The 16192-nt window shown below is 45.2% G+C and overlaps 1 protein-coding gene across 1 annotated transcript in view; it reads left to right on the forward strand.

Annotated features, from left to right (window-relative positions):
• The window catches only part of GFPT2 (glutamine-fructose-6-phosphate transaminase 2), a 59156-nt gene that overhangs the window by 16374 nt on the left and 26590 nt on the right, over positions 1-16192 (forward strand). The window contains exons 2-10 of the mRNA XM_036240140.1: positions 2028-2135; positions 2880-2978; positions 3491-3616; positions 6955-7013; positions 7655-7789; positions 10735-10796; positions 14332-14411; positions 14844-14961; positions 15259-15422. Of these exons, the coding sequence (XP_036096033.1) occupies positions 2028-2135; positions 2880-2978; positions 3491-3616; positions 6955-7013; positions 7655-7789; positions 10735-10796; positions 14332-14411; positions 14844-14961; positions 15259-15422 (951 nt within the window). The remainder of the gene's footprint in view (positions 1-2027; positions 2136-2879; positions 2979-3490; positions 3617-6954; positions 7014-7654; positions 7790-10734; positions 10797-14331; positions 14412-14843; positions 14962-15258; positions 15423-16192) is intronic.

Here is a 16192-nt window from a genome sequence, read left to right on the forward strand (position 1 = left end):
GGTACTTTTTCACCACCTTTACCTACCCCCACCTCTGGCAATCACCAATCTGATCTCTACATCTATGAGTTTGGTTTTTTCCCAGATTCTACATAGAAGTGAAATCACAGAGTATTTGTCTTTCTCTGTCTGACTTGTTTCACTTAGCATAATACTCTCAAAGTCCATCAATATTTTCACAAATGGCAGGATTTCCTTCTTCTTATGCTTGAATAATATTCCATTGTATATGTGTACCATTCTTTATCCATTCATTCGTCAGTGGACACTTACAATGTCTTTGCCATTGTGAATAATGCTGTAATAAACATGGGGGGTGCAGATATCTGGCAGACTTTTAATCTTGGACAAACTTTTCTCTCACCCCAGAAGAATGTTGGGAAAATAAAAAAAATTAAATAAAAAATTGTCAACCAAGGGTCCTTGTCACCAGTTCAGTGCCAGCAGGAATCCCCAATTTGAGGTGTAGTGAAGAAAGAAATTTTATTCAATGCATACAGCTCAATTGTGATATAGCACAGCTGTGGAATAGCTCAATACTGTTACAGCTCAATTATGAAACAGCATGGCTGTTAGGTGGCCCTGGGGCGAGGTGGCCTTGGGGTAAGGCCCCTCTCTGGTTACACAGCTCTGCTGTGCCTGCTTTGATCCACACCAGTTTGTGGCAGTCTACACCAACTCAGTCTACAGTGGAAAGGGAAAGTGCGCTCTTGGAGCCAGAGGGGAAATGGTTTATAGACAGAAGTCTCTGTCCTGGTCCCTGATTGGTTTGTCCTCATGTAAATGAGGGTTCCAAATCCTTGTAGTTTGATTGTTTCAAAAGGCACTGTACTGCATGGTCAGAATAGAGTTGCTCTATATAAAGGTAGGAGTGCCAGGCTGTGTCCCTGTCAGGGAATATAGATGTCCCAGGATGTAAGAGCACTGGGGTCGTGCTGTGGGTGTAAGAGCCAGGTCCTTGACAAGCCTGCTCTGGGAAGTGGGATTGGAGCTGAGATTTGAGGAGGGCAGGGAGGATGCAAGGACAGAGAGAGAACCAAATGGAACACTCACAGGGCAAGATAGAGACAAACCAAGAGTCTGTGGTCTCAAACAGGGGAGTGAGTGGAGGAGTTTGGAAAGAACCAGCATGATGACTGTTACTTCCTATTTAGGAAAATAATATTTTGCAATGTGAATACAGAAAATAAAGACAAACAAAATCTTCTTGGCCGTCCTTAAAGATAAGGATTCTCGCCCTGGCTGGTTTGGCTCAGCGGTTAGAGCATCAGCCTGCGGACCAGAGAGTCCCGGGTTCAGTTCCTGCTAAGGGCACGTACCTTGGTTGCAGTTTGTCCCTGGCCCTGGTTGGGGTCATGTGGGTAGCAACCACTGGTTGTGTGTCTCTCACATTGATGTTTCTCTCTCTCTTCTTTCCTCTCTCCCTCCCACTCTATCTGAAGATTAGGTGCAAAAATATCCTCGGGTGAGGATAAAATAAAAAATAAAAAAAAAGATAAGGATTCTCAAGGGGCCAAGAGATGGTTTTACTCTTGCTGTAGTAAAGTGCTAATTGATCCAAGCAGCAGGGTTGGGTGGTAAGTAGGGTAAAGGCCTTAGTGCCTATTCTCATCTGCTGCAGGAGGCTGCTGGTGACCTCAGTATGACTCTTCCCAGGTGCATTTTGTGCCACATAGGTGGGGACTCCTAAATGTCTGTGGCTGGTTGGGTTGTTTTGCTGATCTTTGCTATTATAAGTGTTGCTACAATGAAAGCCTCATCTCCTGCAAGTACATCCATGGAAAACTTCTCATCAGTGGAATGGCAAGGCCAAGGAGTGTGAGGATGTTCTTCACCTGATGCATAAGTCTTTTTGTAACAGGAAGGGATGCCTATGATGTCCTTCCAGAAGCAGGAGGGGAATGTGGTTCTTCCTCTGTGTGCAGCCTGGACACCCTCCTGCGGTGCCATCTGTTTTGCATGCCCAGACTGTGTTCTAAACACAACTCCAGTGTTTAATAAACGTGCAGTGTCCCCCTCTTTTACAGGAATCTTTGCCTACATGAACTATAGAGTCCCCCGCACCAGGAAGGAGATTTTTGAAACCCTCATCAAGGGCCTGCAGCGGCTAGAGTACAGGGGCTATGACTCGGCAGGTAAGCCCTGCAGGGTTTTGACATAGAAACATAATGTTGTTTATTACATTTGAAAACTATAGAAAAGTCAAAAGAAGAAACAAAGGTAAAAGAAATCTGCATCTAAAGTGCCCCCACTGGGATCTTTGTGTCCCTTCTCCCGTCATTGTTGGGTGGTCTAGGGGTGAGGGTAGATGGTGGACGTGCATAGACATTTTTGTTTTCACCTAATTGTGATCGTAGAATGCTGTACCTTTATATTTTTTTCACTTATCTCAGCATTTTTCATTATCCTAAATTCCTCCTAACAATCTTCTAAGTGGCTGCACAATCCTCCACTAGAGGGCCATCTCAGAGTTTACTCCTCCACCTGCCATTTTTAATTAAGCCCCCTTAGGAAAAAGGGAGAGTTAGATCATTTTATATCCCTATTAGTGTTTAATAGAAGGCAAGTCGGGTGAAAGATTGAGGAAACACTAACGGTAGAGGTACCGTCTAAAGCAGTAGGATGTACGGTGCACAGCATAATGAATGCCCTTAAGTGTGCCCACCACCCTCAGTGGCGGTTGTGGGTCCAGGCACACATTCCCTGCTGGCTGTTAAGTATTGCCACAGTCATAGCTTCTTCCTTTCAGGTCAATTAGGCAACATGCCTGGGGAGAAAGAACTAATACATCTTGTAGCCCTCACCCTGGGTGGTGCCCTGTAACAAAATGTGTGAGACAAACCTTAAATTCCAATACAGAAAATTATGTTCACCTGCAGGTGTGGCAATCGATGGAAATAATAATGAAGTCAAAGAAAGACATATCCAGCTGGTCAAGAAAAGGGGAAATGTCAAGGCTCTTGATGAAGAACTTTACAGTGAGTGGAAAACACACTAAGTCAGAGCAATAAGTGCAGCATGGGTCACTTGGAAATCGTTTTCAATGATATTTGAAACTAAAAATACTGATTCTTCTGAACATGGATAAATTGAAAGAGGGTTAAGCCCATAGTGTACAACTGTGTTTCCCAGAGTAGAGGATGGTTTGATTTAGGTGGTGGTGTATGAAGAAATGTATTTTTAAATATTTGGTACTTAAGCATTTATTTTAATTTTTCTGGCAAGTGATATTGCTTTTCCACTTATAGTAGTGATATATAATTTTCTTTTTAAAGTAAGTTTATTTCAATTAAGTGAGTTAGGTTACTGATAAGTACTAACTAACCAACAGCAGGAGTCTGGCAGAAGCCCCAGGAGAAGGTGGGGGTGCCTATGCAGTCCCTGGTGGGATGTGCTGATGTGCCTCCGTGTAGTAATGACACCTTGATATATCAGTACTGTGTCAATGCTTATTTTGTAAGTTGGCAAATGGATTTTTTATTTCCTCTAGAGCAAGACAGCATGGACTTAGAGGTGGAGTTTGAGACCCACTTTGGCATTGCGCACACGCGCTGGGCCACCCATGGGGTTCCCAGTGCTGTCAACAGTCACCCGCAGAGATCAGACAAAGGCAATGGTATGTACCGAGGCCTTGCTCCCTGTCTTGAGGGTTTTGCCTGGCCCTGACCCATGACAGGTTGATCCACATCTACTTCCAGTGGGTTTCTCAGCCATCCTGTTATACCCGAAGATCTAAACTGGTGGCACCAGCCCCAGACAGGAGGCAAAGTCAGCCTGGCAATGCTGACACCACAGGTGTTAACAGAACAACAAAGTCACTTCCTGAGAGTACTGCTGGCTCTTGGGAACCCAGCCTGAGTGGACTTGGCAGTATGAAGGGATGAAGGACATAGACACTGTTCTAAAACAAGGGACTGAAGTGTCCTGGAGGGCAGGGCACTTGAGGAAAAGATGGTGTTCCTTCCTCATCCCTAAAGTCACCCTGCTTCTGAAGAGAGTTGTCCTGAGCAAGGGCAGTAGAGCAGGGCTGACCTAGGTTAACTGAGTTTGAGGTGCCTGCTCCAAACCGGCCCCAGCACTGAGGCCTCAGCAGCTAAGGGCTTGAGATTTGAAGAAGCAGAAGCAGAAGCTATAGCTGGCAACCCAAGAGCTCCTCCCAGCAGAAAAACCCTTGACTCAACTCTCTTTGTATTTGTAAAAAATGAGATTGGTTGTGTGTAAAAGTCCAGACATCCCTTGCCAAAGTGGAAGGTATAGTAACTGGGCTCACAGTACTTTAGACTTCCACTGACAGACAGCAGGCCAAGTTCACAGAGCAGGGACACGGCCACTGCTCATGGCACTTGCAGGGGCACCAGGCCCTCTTTGGTGAGCTGTGGGCTCCCCAGTTCTCCCAACTGCCCCCGTGTGCCAGCCCAGCTCATGGGTCTTCATCATTTGCCCGGAGCCCCAGGAAAGTTCTCCTTAATCATGCCCACCTCCTCTCCTGGGGGTGGGCTGATAGGTCTGGAGTTCCCAGTGACAACTCTTAGAGGCATTGTGGTCAGCCCCAGGGTCCTCAGTCCTCCTGCAATAGGACACAGTAGGCATGTGAGATGGGAAGAGGGCATAGCCCTTGAGTCCTCCCAGGGCTCCAGGCCAAGGGCTGAGACATAATCTGGGCCCTCATGTGGGTCCCACTTTGGGTTGGGCCTGGTCAATTAAGGAGCCCCAAAGACTCACACCTGGGCATGATGGGGAGGGTATCCAGTAGAAAGAATGATCTTTGGAGTCAGCTGGGACCCCACTCTGAGACATCTGGCGCAGTGCAGATCCTTACCAAGACCCATGTCAGAGTAAGGGCCAGACATATCAGACAAGCCTTGGGTTGCTTATTATTAGGCACTTAGCTCAGCATTCAACAAGACTCACTGTAGTTAATCCTCCTGGAAGTTGGGCTACAGAAGAGAGCCGTACCTCCCTACTCATTGTTCTGTGCACTGTGGACACTGAAGTTTCCCAAGGCAGTTCCCCCTGCCTGATTTGAAAAGTTAGGCCTCCTCTGGAAAACACAAAAGCTCATGCACTCCTCTCAGCAGGGCAGCTGGAGGTAGAAGGTAGCACAGGGGCCAGGCTACATATGCATCCACATGGTCAGAGCCTTGGGTAGTGAGGATTTTGCTGGGGACTTTTTCCTGGATCTGGTCCATGCCCTGAACCACAGGGTGTCCCACTATGGGGGCAGGCACCCTACACTCAGGAGGGAGAGAGCAGACCCCATGGTGCTGTGGACCTAGAATGTACATCCAGCCAAACCCCGAGCCAGACACAGGATGGTCCCTGGAGCAGCAGTGTTGGCTGAGGAAATGCTGTACCAGGCCCATGTGCCCTGAGATATTACATCCCAGCCACAGGCTCCTGCCCACCCAAGCTATAAGATGAATTCCTACTTCAATGCAGATGATGATTCTGTGTCCCCAGAGCAGGGAGAATCCCAGGAGATCCCCCCACACCCAAACTTGGAAATGCCTGCCCTGACTCAGGATGAGTAATTAAAAACAAAACAACATGGGAAGTAATAAAAGATTCATAAAATGTCTTTAGCAACTCATCAGTGGTAGCTGGAGAGCTTACTTTTAAGGAAGGCTTATACCCAGAAACGACATTGCACAAGAAAATTACACAAAGAACACAGGTTCTAGGAAACAAATTAATGCTGAGAAAATAGTAGACCAAGGTGAAAGAAAAGTTAAGAAAATAGTGTAAGAAATAATGTCATAGTAGACATGAAACTAATTGGAGAAAGAGATGGCTATAGAGGTTATTAATACAGTAGAGTTCTGACAGTTGGATAACTAGTGTCTGCCAGAGGCATCAGAACAAATGGAGCAGTAAATACACTAAAGGTGGAACAGAAGTGAGCTGGGCTAGCACACCTGCTGAAGATGGATCTTTTATTCAAGCTATCTCATTTTTTTGTGTGACTACACAAAAGTAAACAATATGTTATAAAAAACATATATAGAGGAAATTATGGTAAAAATAAATAAAAAGAGTAAAAGAAAAGGTTTTAAAAGCTATAACAGGTAAAATATGTTCTGTACTGAGAAAAACTTGAGTTGGAGATCCAAATGTTCACTGAATAATAGTCAATATTTATGATAAACACCCAACATGTAGATACATCCTGCTAGAATTATTGAATCTCAAGGATAATAAAGAGTCTTTCCCTTATCTAGTCTGAAGGAGGAAGAGGGTTACCTGCCCAGAAAAACTCTCAGACTGGCCTTAGACCTTTTCCTCAACTATTTATTGAGATGTGCAGTGGCAGTGAAGGGGATTGCCCTTACCTTCCCCCTGTCTCCCCTGTATAGGGAGCAGCCCAAAGGAGTGGGGTTTGCTGCTGGAGTCCTGGAAGTAGAGGCACTGCAGGCAGACCCTGCAAAGAGATGTGCTCGTGGCCACACAGGAGTGTGGAGGAGCCCAGGGATGCCAGAACTTCTGGTATTTTCCTAGAAGAAAATCAGGATTTTTAAGTGAAAACTAAAAAATTTTCAGCTCAAATCTTTTTACAATTCAGTGTAATTAAACAGAAGCACATGTATAGACCACTAGTATGTGACTTCTTTGAACCAGTTGGGAACTCCTGGAATTGTTTTTGGGTAATGAAGGATTAATCAGCCCATCAATGTAAAGAGCAATGCTTATTTGGTGACACTGTAGACCACAAGTAGAGCTCTGTCTGTGGTCAGGTTGGTGGATGCTTTTTATTGAAAAAGGAATGTGTATTTATTTCATCTGGTTGAAATTGTAATCATAGCAGACATCAGTTCTAGTAACTGTAAATGATGTTTGCTTAACATTCATCCCTACAAAAGCAAAGTCTGTAGAGTTTCAAGCTGCCAAATTGTTTCCTTCAATCTGACTTGATCTTCACTTCTTCATAGCATTTCTCTCTTGAAACTTTTCTTCCAGAATTCGTTGTCATCCACAATGGGATCATCACAAATTACAAAGACTTGAGGAAATTTCTGGTAAGATACTTCTCCTGGGTAACATCTAAGTCAAGTGCTATTGGTCTTCCCCAGAAACCTTCCAACCAGCTCATTCCCCTCTGGAAACAAAGACAGAAGCTGAGTGAGAACCACTCTTGGCCACATCACCACATTGGACACAAACCTCAGTCCCAGCTCAGCTGCCTCCTCAGATCTTGCTGGAGAAGATAGCAGGGCATACAAGTTCACAGGGGCTGCTACAGAGTCAGAATCAAAAGAACACGAACTTCCTTTTATTAAAGTGTCTGCACTAAATTATCAATTCATACACCAAATGGAATGTGGGTGGGAAGGCAGATGACGAGTGTCTAAAGGATGAAAAGGTTGTGTTGGCTGGGATGTGGGTGGAATTGACTCAACTTATTTGATCACTCTTAACTGTCATTATTTGCAATGTCCAGATTTATGGCAGGAACAAGCTTTTGAGGTTGGTCAGTCTCGGGGAATACTGAATGACTCAGCTGTGTTGTGCTGTGCGATTCTGGCAAACATTTCTCATCCCTTTCACATTTTCCTTAAGTCAAGCTGAGGGAAAGTCACAAGGGAGGAGAGGAAGCTGGCCAGGCCAGCATTTCGCAATGACCATTATCTGAAACTTTGTGTCCAACCAAATATTCCAGGAAAGCAAAGGCTATGAGTTTGAGTCAGAAACAGATACAGAGACTATTGCCAAGCTGATCAAATATGTGTTCGACAACAGAGAGATTGAGGACATCACATTTTCAACACTGGTCGAGAGGGTCATTCAGCAGCTGGTGAGTTACAAGTCCCACCTGTCTAAATCATTCCTTCATTTTTCATAAGCATCTATTAGGCAAATTTACTCAAAGTACTTGAAAATTCAAGTTGGCTCATCTACAGCATCTTGTGTTAAGGTGTTACATCCTTGTAATATTTGGAGAAGTTCTGGGGTTTGAATGGTAAACATCAAATGGAAGTGCCTTGAGTCATTTTAACACCTCTGAGACTGTGATTGGCCTTCAAACTGTGGCTCTTCAGGATCACAGGTCACACACAGGACATTGGTGGTGGTGGTTCACATTGTCATCTTTTCAATTGAGTTGTTTGTGCCATTAGCTACATAACCAACATGTGTTTCACTGATGTCGACTTAGAATTATAGTCTTTCGAGCTGTTTCAGTAAAGTGATTATTTGTCTCAGGGGAAAAATGGCCTAGCATCCTTCCTGAGTGCATGGAAGGAAGGAAGGAAGGAAGGAAGGAAGGAAGGAAGGAAGGAAGGAAGGAAGGGAGGGAGGGAGGGAGGGAGGGAGGGAGGGAGGGAGGGAGGGAGGGAGGGAGGAAGGGAGGAAGAGGAAGTGAAGAGATTTGGTGCAGATTGTCAAGAAGTTTGATTGGAGAGGAAGGGTGCAAAGATATGGCCCAGTGGCAAGAGAGTTTTGCAGTTTTGAGGGAGGATTGTGCTTTTGGGATGGACATCAGATCAGGTCTGTGTGCTGAAGGGAATGATCCAGGAGAGAAAGATTCATGAAGTTCTAGAGGACAAAGTCCCATAGAACAAAGTCCCTGCTAAGGGGCATACACGCTGGGGGAATTATCCAAGAGAGGCCCCTCCTTGGAGGAGGAGGTAGAGCAGACCTAGGCCCCTCAGGAGATAGTTGGGGAGGGGAGAGGTCTTCAGACTTCCCAGAGCCTGTCTTTTGGGCATCAGTGCCACCCAATAGCTCCACCAAGGTGGGGGCAACCTGCAGACAGTGTTCAGGGCTGAGAATCTGGAATACCTGCAGTCAGAGGCTGCTGCGGCTATAACAGTATGGTTTAAAATGCCCTTTGGTGTTTTCAGAATCTTTTTTTAAAGTCTACTGTAGAGTCCTATGCTCTAACAACCATTTTGGGAGTTATAATTTAGAGGACATGTTTATAAATAAGAGTTTGACCAAGCCCTGGCTAGTGTGGGTAAATGGTTAGAGCGTTAGCTCTGGCATTGAAGGGTCACAGGTTCCGTTCCTGGTCAAGTGCATATACCTGGGTTGCAGGTTCAATCCCTAGCCCTGGTTGGGGCGTGTGCGGGAGGTAACTAATTGATGCATTTTTCTCACATTGATGTTTCTCTCTCTCTCTCTCTACCCCCTCCCTCCCTTCCACTCTCTCTAAAAATCAATGAAAAAAATATCTTTGGGTGAGGATTAACCAAAAAAGAAGAGTTTGACCCATACATAAAGTATGATGTGTAGTGTAAGTATTCAGTAAGGCAACTTGGCACTGAAGCATAGTACTTCCTCTTTTCATTTTGTAATTTTAAATTTCAGAAATATCTCTCCAGTGATGATACTTTTAAACTTCAGCAACTTCTCTTACCTGAAGCAACATAGCTCTTCTAGACAGAGAATGAGAAGCTTATCTTATCTAGTCCTACTTTGTTGTAGACCAGTGATTCTTAACAGGTGTGCCGCAAGAATTTTTAAGACATGCAATACCTGACTAGTCAGGGGCATTGACATCTTTTCCCTTAGATTATCAAATTTAAAAAATGACAACAGCTAACACAACAATAGTTGTTGGGTGCAAGTGAATCAAAATTATACCTATTTTTGGGGGGCGGTAAGATCAGCAAAAAATATTTTTTTTGGTGTGCCACAGATTTTTGGTAATTAGTTTATGTGTGCCATGAGATGAAAAAAGGTTGAAAATTGCTGTTGTAGACAAAACCTGCAGGGTGAATGTCAGGCTGCTCAGGGTCTGCCTGATGCCCCTTCATTTTGGACCATGTGAAAAGCCCTTAGAGGCCTGGGGACATTGACTTGGTGTCCCTCTGACTGTGTGGCTGAATTGGCAAACTGGCTATAGCATGCTAGCTGCATGGGGCCTTAGATTTTCCCAGGGTTCCAAACTTTGGGGTGATTTCACGTGGAAATGCAGATTTGTAGCTGGTCATTTCTAACCAAAGTCTACTAGAGTCATGGCAAATTAGTGCAGGATGGTCAGAATGTAGGAGAGAATTATGCACTAAGGATTTAAATGGAAAGAGCATTTGGAGTCCTGAGTTAGGAGAATTGTATTTTAGTTCTGGTTTGTACAAACCAGTAAGCTGAGGCACAAAGGACAATTGAAAGTCCTCACCATAGGAATAATAATTACAATAATAACAACTCATGCTTCTATTGAGGTCTCTATATGGCAGGCACTCTTCTAATACATGGTTCACAGAAGCCATACAAGGTAAGACTAGTCTCATTTTCATTCACCATGAGGAAAATGAAGCACAAAGAGGGCTGCAGTATCATCCAGCTAAAGGGCAGAGACAAGATTTGAAAACAGACTCCAATGTGAGTTGAGCTAAACATAGGTCATGGAGCATTAGCCTCTTTAATCCTCAAAGGTGCTCCGTGAGTAGGTATTTTTCCAGGGGGCAGGAGCCCTGGTCCTGGTTCTCACCTGGTTCCTGATTCTGATGCATCAGTTCACCCCGTTCATTGCAGAGCTGGGCCTCAACAGGTGTGGTTGCTGTTGCTCACAAGGAAACCCACAGGTCTGGTCTTTGTAATTCAGTGTGGCACTGTCTATGTCACTTTCCTCTTGATGTCACCCTATAGTCCTGCATCTGGTGCCCTGAGTGAGCTTTGCGGGTGTGATCCCAGGACCACTCACAGTGAAGAAGGGCCCAGGGGTGTCAGGCTGGGCTACAGTGGCCTAGCTTAGCCATAGTGAGTTGTTCCTCACTTTCTTCCCTGTGTTTTCAGGAAGGAGCATTCGCGTTGGTTTTCAAGAGTATCCATTACCCAGGAGAAGCTGTTGCCACAAGGTAAGGCAAATTGATATTTCCAATAGTAAATAAATAAACTATAATTACTTAGCTTGAGGCACAAGGGGCCATAGGGCCTCTGGAAAACTGGAAGGTACTTGCTCTATCTAAAGGACAAATGTGGCTTAGCCACAAAGAATGTACCCCATCATCTCTTTGGCCAGAGCTTCTGACTTTTTAAAAGAAAAACCAGAGTTGGATTTTTGTTTGAAATCTCCATATTTTTAGAAGTTGACAACAAATTTAAAATAAAATTGTCACCCTCCTCCTGGCTCCTACCCTCCCCCAGCCTGAGTGGGGACGAGGGTGTCAATGGGAGAAAAGAGATGGACATGTGAGTGGGGAGGAGGGTGTCAATGGGAGAAAAGAGATGGACATGTGAGTGGGGAGGAGGGTGTCAATGGGAGAAAAGAGATGGACATGTGAGTGGGGAGGAGGGTGTCAATGGGAGAAAAGAGATGGACATGTGAGTGGGGAGGAGGGTGTCAATGGGAGAAAAGAGATGGACATGTGAGTGGGGAGGAGGGTGTCAATGGGAGAAAAGAGATGGACATCTGTAATACTTTCAGTAATAAAGATAAATGAGTGTGTGTGTGTGTGTGTGTGTGTGTGTGTAGTTCACCCCCTAAAAAAATAAATAAATAAAATTGTATAGTAAAGGTAGATCCAGCTTTCATGGGCTTAAAGCCTATATGATTTCAGAGACTCCCTTTAGAAAACACATGCAAGATTATAAACATGAAACCAGGAACAAAAATGAACATTGGTTTGAGTCCAGGAAAGAACAGGCCTCACAGGCCCAAAGCTTAAGCTTCATCACCCAGGGCCCCCAGCACTGTGGATTTACACAAGCAGGTGTATGAATGCCATCCTATTGTTTTATATTCAGATGGGTTGGTTGTCCATCCATCCATCCATCCATTGAGATGTCCATTCATTGATCTATTTGTTCATCTGTCCACCCATCCATCCATTATCTGTCCATTCATCTATTCATCCAACTAATATTTGTTGAGCATTTACTATGTGCTGGGCCCTGGGGACCTGATGACATCAGACCTGGTCCTGCCCTTAAAGACAGGACATTTGTGCAGAAGAACAATGCAGGGCAGAGATGGTGATACTCTGTGATGGGGACTTGGGGCAAGAGGCAATACACTGGGGCTCTTAGGGGGGAGCAGGTGTCGGCTTGGGGGATGCAGGCAGAGGGACCGCTGCGAGTAAAGGCAAGGGACCCAAAGCAAGCATGGCACTGCTGGGATCTACAGTTGGGCCAGGATGGAGGTGGGTACTGGTGGGACTTCAGGCTCTTCCAATCTCAGTGTGTGCTTATTGGTACCTGCTATGTGCCACGCATGGCACACAGCAGTGAACACGGTCATAGGGACACTTGAGAATTGATGGGGAGTGGGAATGTGTGCAGAAGTCTAGCTCTGCAGGGCCTCGGATGCCCTGTAGGCTGCAGGCTTCATTCCGAAGGCACTGGAGAGCCATAAATAAAACACCTATGGCCTTGGGAGACTGGGCCAGGGAGGGTGAGGCTCTCCTTTGCAAACTGTCAGACTATCTAAGCAGGAAAGGTATTATGATTTTATGTTTTTCTAAGACAGGAATTAATTTATTATTTGGAATTTTATTCCTTCAAATTATATAATACCAATTGGTCCTTATCAAATTTAGAAACCCCTTTAAAAATCTGTTATCATGATATTACTATTTTAAATTGATGTAGAAGACAGTGTGAAGAAGCAATACCGTTTTATTTTTCTAAATTATCTGTAACTAAGGGCTCTATAACCTTCAGGACAATCTTTAGGATGTGTGAGGAGCATTACTATCACAAAGTCTGGAGAAGCCACAGAGCTCAATCCATAAAAAAAAACATTTGGGGATGACATTTGCCAAGAAATATAGATAACTACGGTACTTTCTCACTGTCATTATTAAGTTAGACTAATTAAGCTAGTTCCCCCATTGGACTCAGAACTGTGTCTCTGATTAGACATATATAATAAAAGTTTGTCCCAAAGATTGTCCAGCACCTTCTGCAAAGACACAAACTTCTTACCCCTACTTGCCCTGGCCGGTTTGGCTCAGCGGTTAGAGCGTCGACCTGCGGTCCGGAGATACCCGGGTTCGGTTCCCGCTAAGGGCACGTACTTCGGTTGCAGTTTGTCCCCGGCCCTGGTTGGTCGTGCGGGTGGCAGCCACTCGATGTGTCCCTTCACGTCGATGTTTCTCTCTCTCTCTCTCCCTCCCACTCTATCTGTACAAAAAATGGAAAAATATCCTCGGGTGAGGATTAAAACAAAACAAAACAAAACTTCTTACCCCTACTTGAAGAAATCAGAGTGAGGTCCAAACAGGCAACAGTACTGGAAAACAAGATCTGTTACTGATGAAGAAATATTTAGAGCTCATATTGAGTCAGGTTAGCAGGCCAAGTGGATATATATGGGCTGGACCCAGGCTGACTTAACAAGTCATGAGTACATAGATCTAAGTTAGCAAGAAACTGATGTAAAATATTAACCCAATGTATTCTGATTAATGTGTTTGATACAGTGCTCTTAAACTGTCTTCTTAATACATTCTCAATGTTTTCTTATTATTAACAAATTAACATGTAGGGGAGAAAAGGCATGTGTTCTTTAGTAACTAGTGGAATGTTACTGTCCAGATTCTGGCTAAGAAGGGCAGATCTGGAGTTCGAGTTACAAAAGTGAACTGCTGATTATGCTGCACACCCATTGTGAATTTGATTTACATGCTATAATTTATAAGAATGAGCAAATAATTAGGTTTTGGAGGTAGGATGCCATTCAAATCATGAACACACTATCTGCAGAAGTTGTGAACCAGAGAGGAATAGCATAAAGTACTTTTTACTGAAGATTGCTTTCTGGTGCTGGTGGCTGAGCTGGGGTCGGGTACAGGGGACCTGAGTTAGGAGCCCTCACTCAGCTCAGCTTCAGGAATTGCCCATCAGTATCCTATTTGTGATGGAATCTGCCTTGTGCAGGTTAGATATTTGAAACTTCACAGAGGTGTTCTTTAAGCAGAAATAAAACTGCCCTAGAAAGTGCTTTAAATAGCCCAGAAAGTCGAGCAGACCCAAAGCCAGTCAGTTGAATGCTCCCCAAAGCTGGAGAACACTTCACTAGGTGAAAGGGGGCAAAGAGAGTCTTTGTGAAGATCCTGGGCCTTGAGGGATTCCTCTTTAGAGAGGGGCAGGGAAGAGAGGCAGGTGGAGACCCCAGTGCACTTGCTGCTGCCAGGGCCTAACAGGGACTCACTGGGCAGGTGGGTGGAACCATAGAAGAAAGCTGGGTTCTCACGCTAGCTTGTTGGTCCCTGCTCTAAGCCTTGAGAGCATCTTCCTGTGGCCCAGGAGTCCATCATGTGGAACCTCAATAGGACCCTTTGCCTTAGGGAGCAGGCTAGATGCAGGGACTGCCCTCAGTGCTCAGAGGACATCCAGCCCTGTCCTGGATGTTGAGGTAATGGCTAACGTGATCCCCTCTTATCCCTATAGGAGAGGCAGCCCGCTGCTCATTGGAGTGCGGAGCAAATACAAGCTCTCCACAGAACAGATCCCCATCTTGTACAGGACACGTAAGTCCCTTCAGGAAAACCAGACAGTGCTGCTCCAGCACAGGAAGCCTTGCATCTGGAGTCATGATGCCCAGGTGGCCTGCATATGACACCAGATCCAGAAGATTCTCAGGCAACTGAGACTTGGCTCTGTTTTTTCCAAAAGTTTTTTACTATGGATATTTTTAAACATATACCCAAGTCAAGGGAATGGCATGCAGCTCTGGTATATGCAGGCAGCAGTTCCCAGATTCCAGTGTTGATTTGGTGTGTTCTCTTTGTGGCCATTTAATGCTCTCTTGCCATTTGGGGATCTTTCACACTATTTGGCTGACACAGCCAAAGTTGAAAATTGCAAATTTCTCCCACACATATTCAAAGGGAGCTCCCTGCTTCATGTTATTCAAACAAAAGAGTTTCACAGGATTTGCGATCCTTTTCTTCTTTTGCTAGGTAATATTGAGAACATGAAGAACATCTGTAAATCGAGGCTGCAGAGGCTGGACAGCTCAACCTGCCTTCATGCTGTGGGCAATAAAGCTGTGGAATTCTTTTTTGCTTCCGATGCAAGGTAGCCAAGCCTTGTTTTCTTTCTTTCCTAGGACTATGTAATCAAGAATGATTGACTGCACCCACTATGTTTTATACCCCGATACGATCTGTTTTCTTGCAGTTCAGGAGGGGCAGGGGTGGTGGCAGATTTCAGTTCTTGGTGGCTCTCCTCCAGGAAATAAATCTATACGTGATGTCCCTTTCCTCCTAAAATGCCATTCAGTGCACTGATATGGACTCACACTCGGGAGGCAGTGAATGACTGCCATCTTGCAGCTGTCGAGCACCTGTAATGACTGTGTTTTCCTTGCCCCAGCGCTATCATAGAGCACACCAACCGGGTCATCTTCCTTGAAGATGATGACATTGCTGCAGTGGCTGATGGGAAACTCTCCATTCACCGTGTCAAGCGTTCAGCTAGTGATGACCCATCTCGAGCCATCCAGACCTTGCAGATGGAATTGCAGCAGATCATGAAAGGCAGGTGTCCTCTGAGAGTCTGGGGGCAGGAGCCTTGGGGGCCGGTGCTCCCTGGGGAAGCTCTTGAGCCTCTCTGCCCTGCCCTAGGTGGGTACTATAGCCTCCTACCTCCAAGAAAGGGCTGCAGGTGATCTCAGGGGATGTGGGGAGTCTGTCCTGGCTCCTGCAAGGAGTATCTGACTATATCCAGGCACTAGATCCCCCCACTTGATCTGACCAGTCCATCAGCTGCCTCCCTTTACTGACTCTAGAACATATTTCTGTCCCAGGGATCATTTCTTTTCTGGGCAAAAGACCTGCAGTAATGAGGAAACTATAGACTACTTTTTCTTTTAGAAGAGAGCCCCTCTCCCTACAAGCACGTATGTCTCCCTGCACCCTCTTTGCCACAGGGCAACTTGGGTAAACTTTTAAGAACATGAATCAGAACCTTTGTCCTGCTGCTTGAAGTTCTCCAATGGCTTTCTGCTGATCTGAAGATAAAATATACAACCCCCTACTTGCAGTCTGGCCCAACCTCACTCTACCCTTTCTCACTATGCCCTGCCCCACCGTCCTGTTACTCAGACAGGCCCCAGGCTTGCACACTGGGGGAGGAGGACATTGCATTTACTGTTCCTCTCCCAGGACAGTCTCCTTTTGATCATGTCCCCTGAAATGTCACCCCCTCAGAGAGCCCTTCCCTGATTCTGTGTCTGCAGTGGCCCCTACCCCTCCTCACCTGTCTTATTTGCTTCATGGCACATTTTGTACAAGTCCTCTACTGAAGG

This window comes from Molossus molossus, unplaced genomic scaffold, assembly GCF_014108415.1.
Source record: "Molossus molossus isolate mMolMol1 unplaced genomic scaffold, mMolMol1.p scaffold_m16_p_4, whole genome shotgun sequence".
NCBI lineage: Eukaryota > Metazoa > Chordata > Mammalia > Chiroptera > Molossidae > Molossus > Molossus molossus.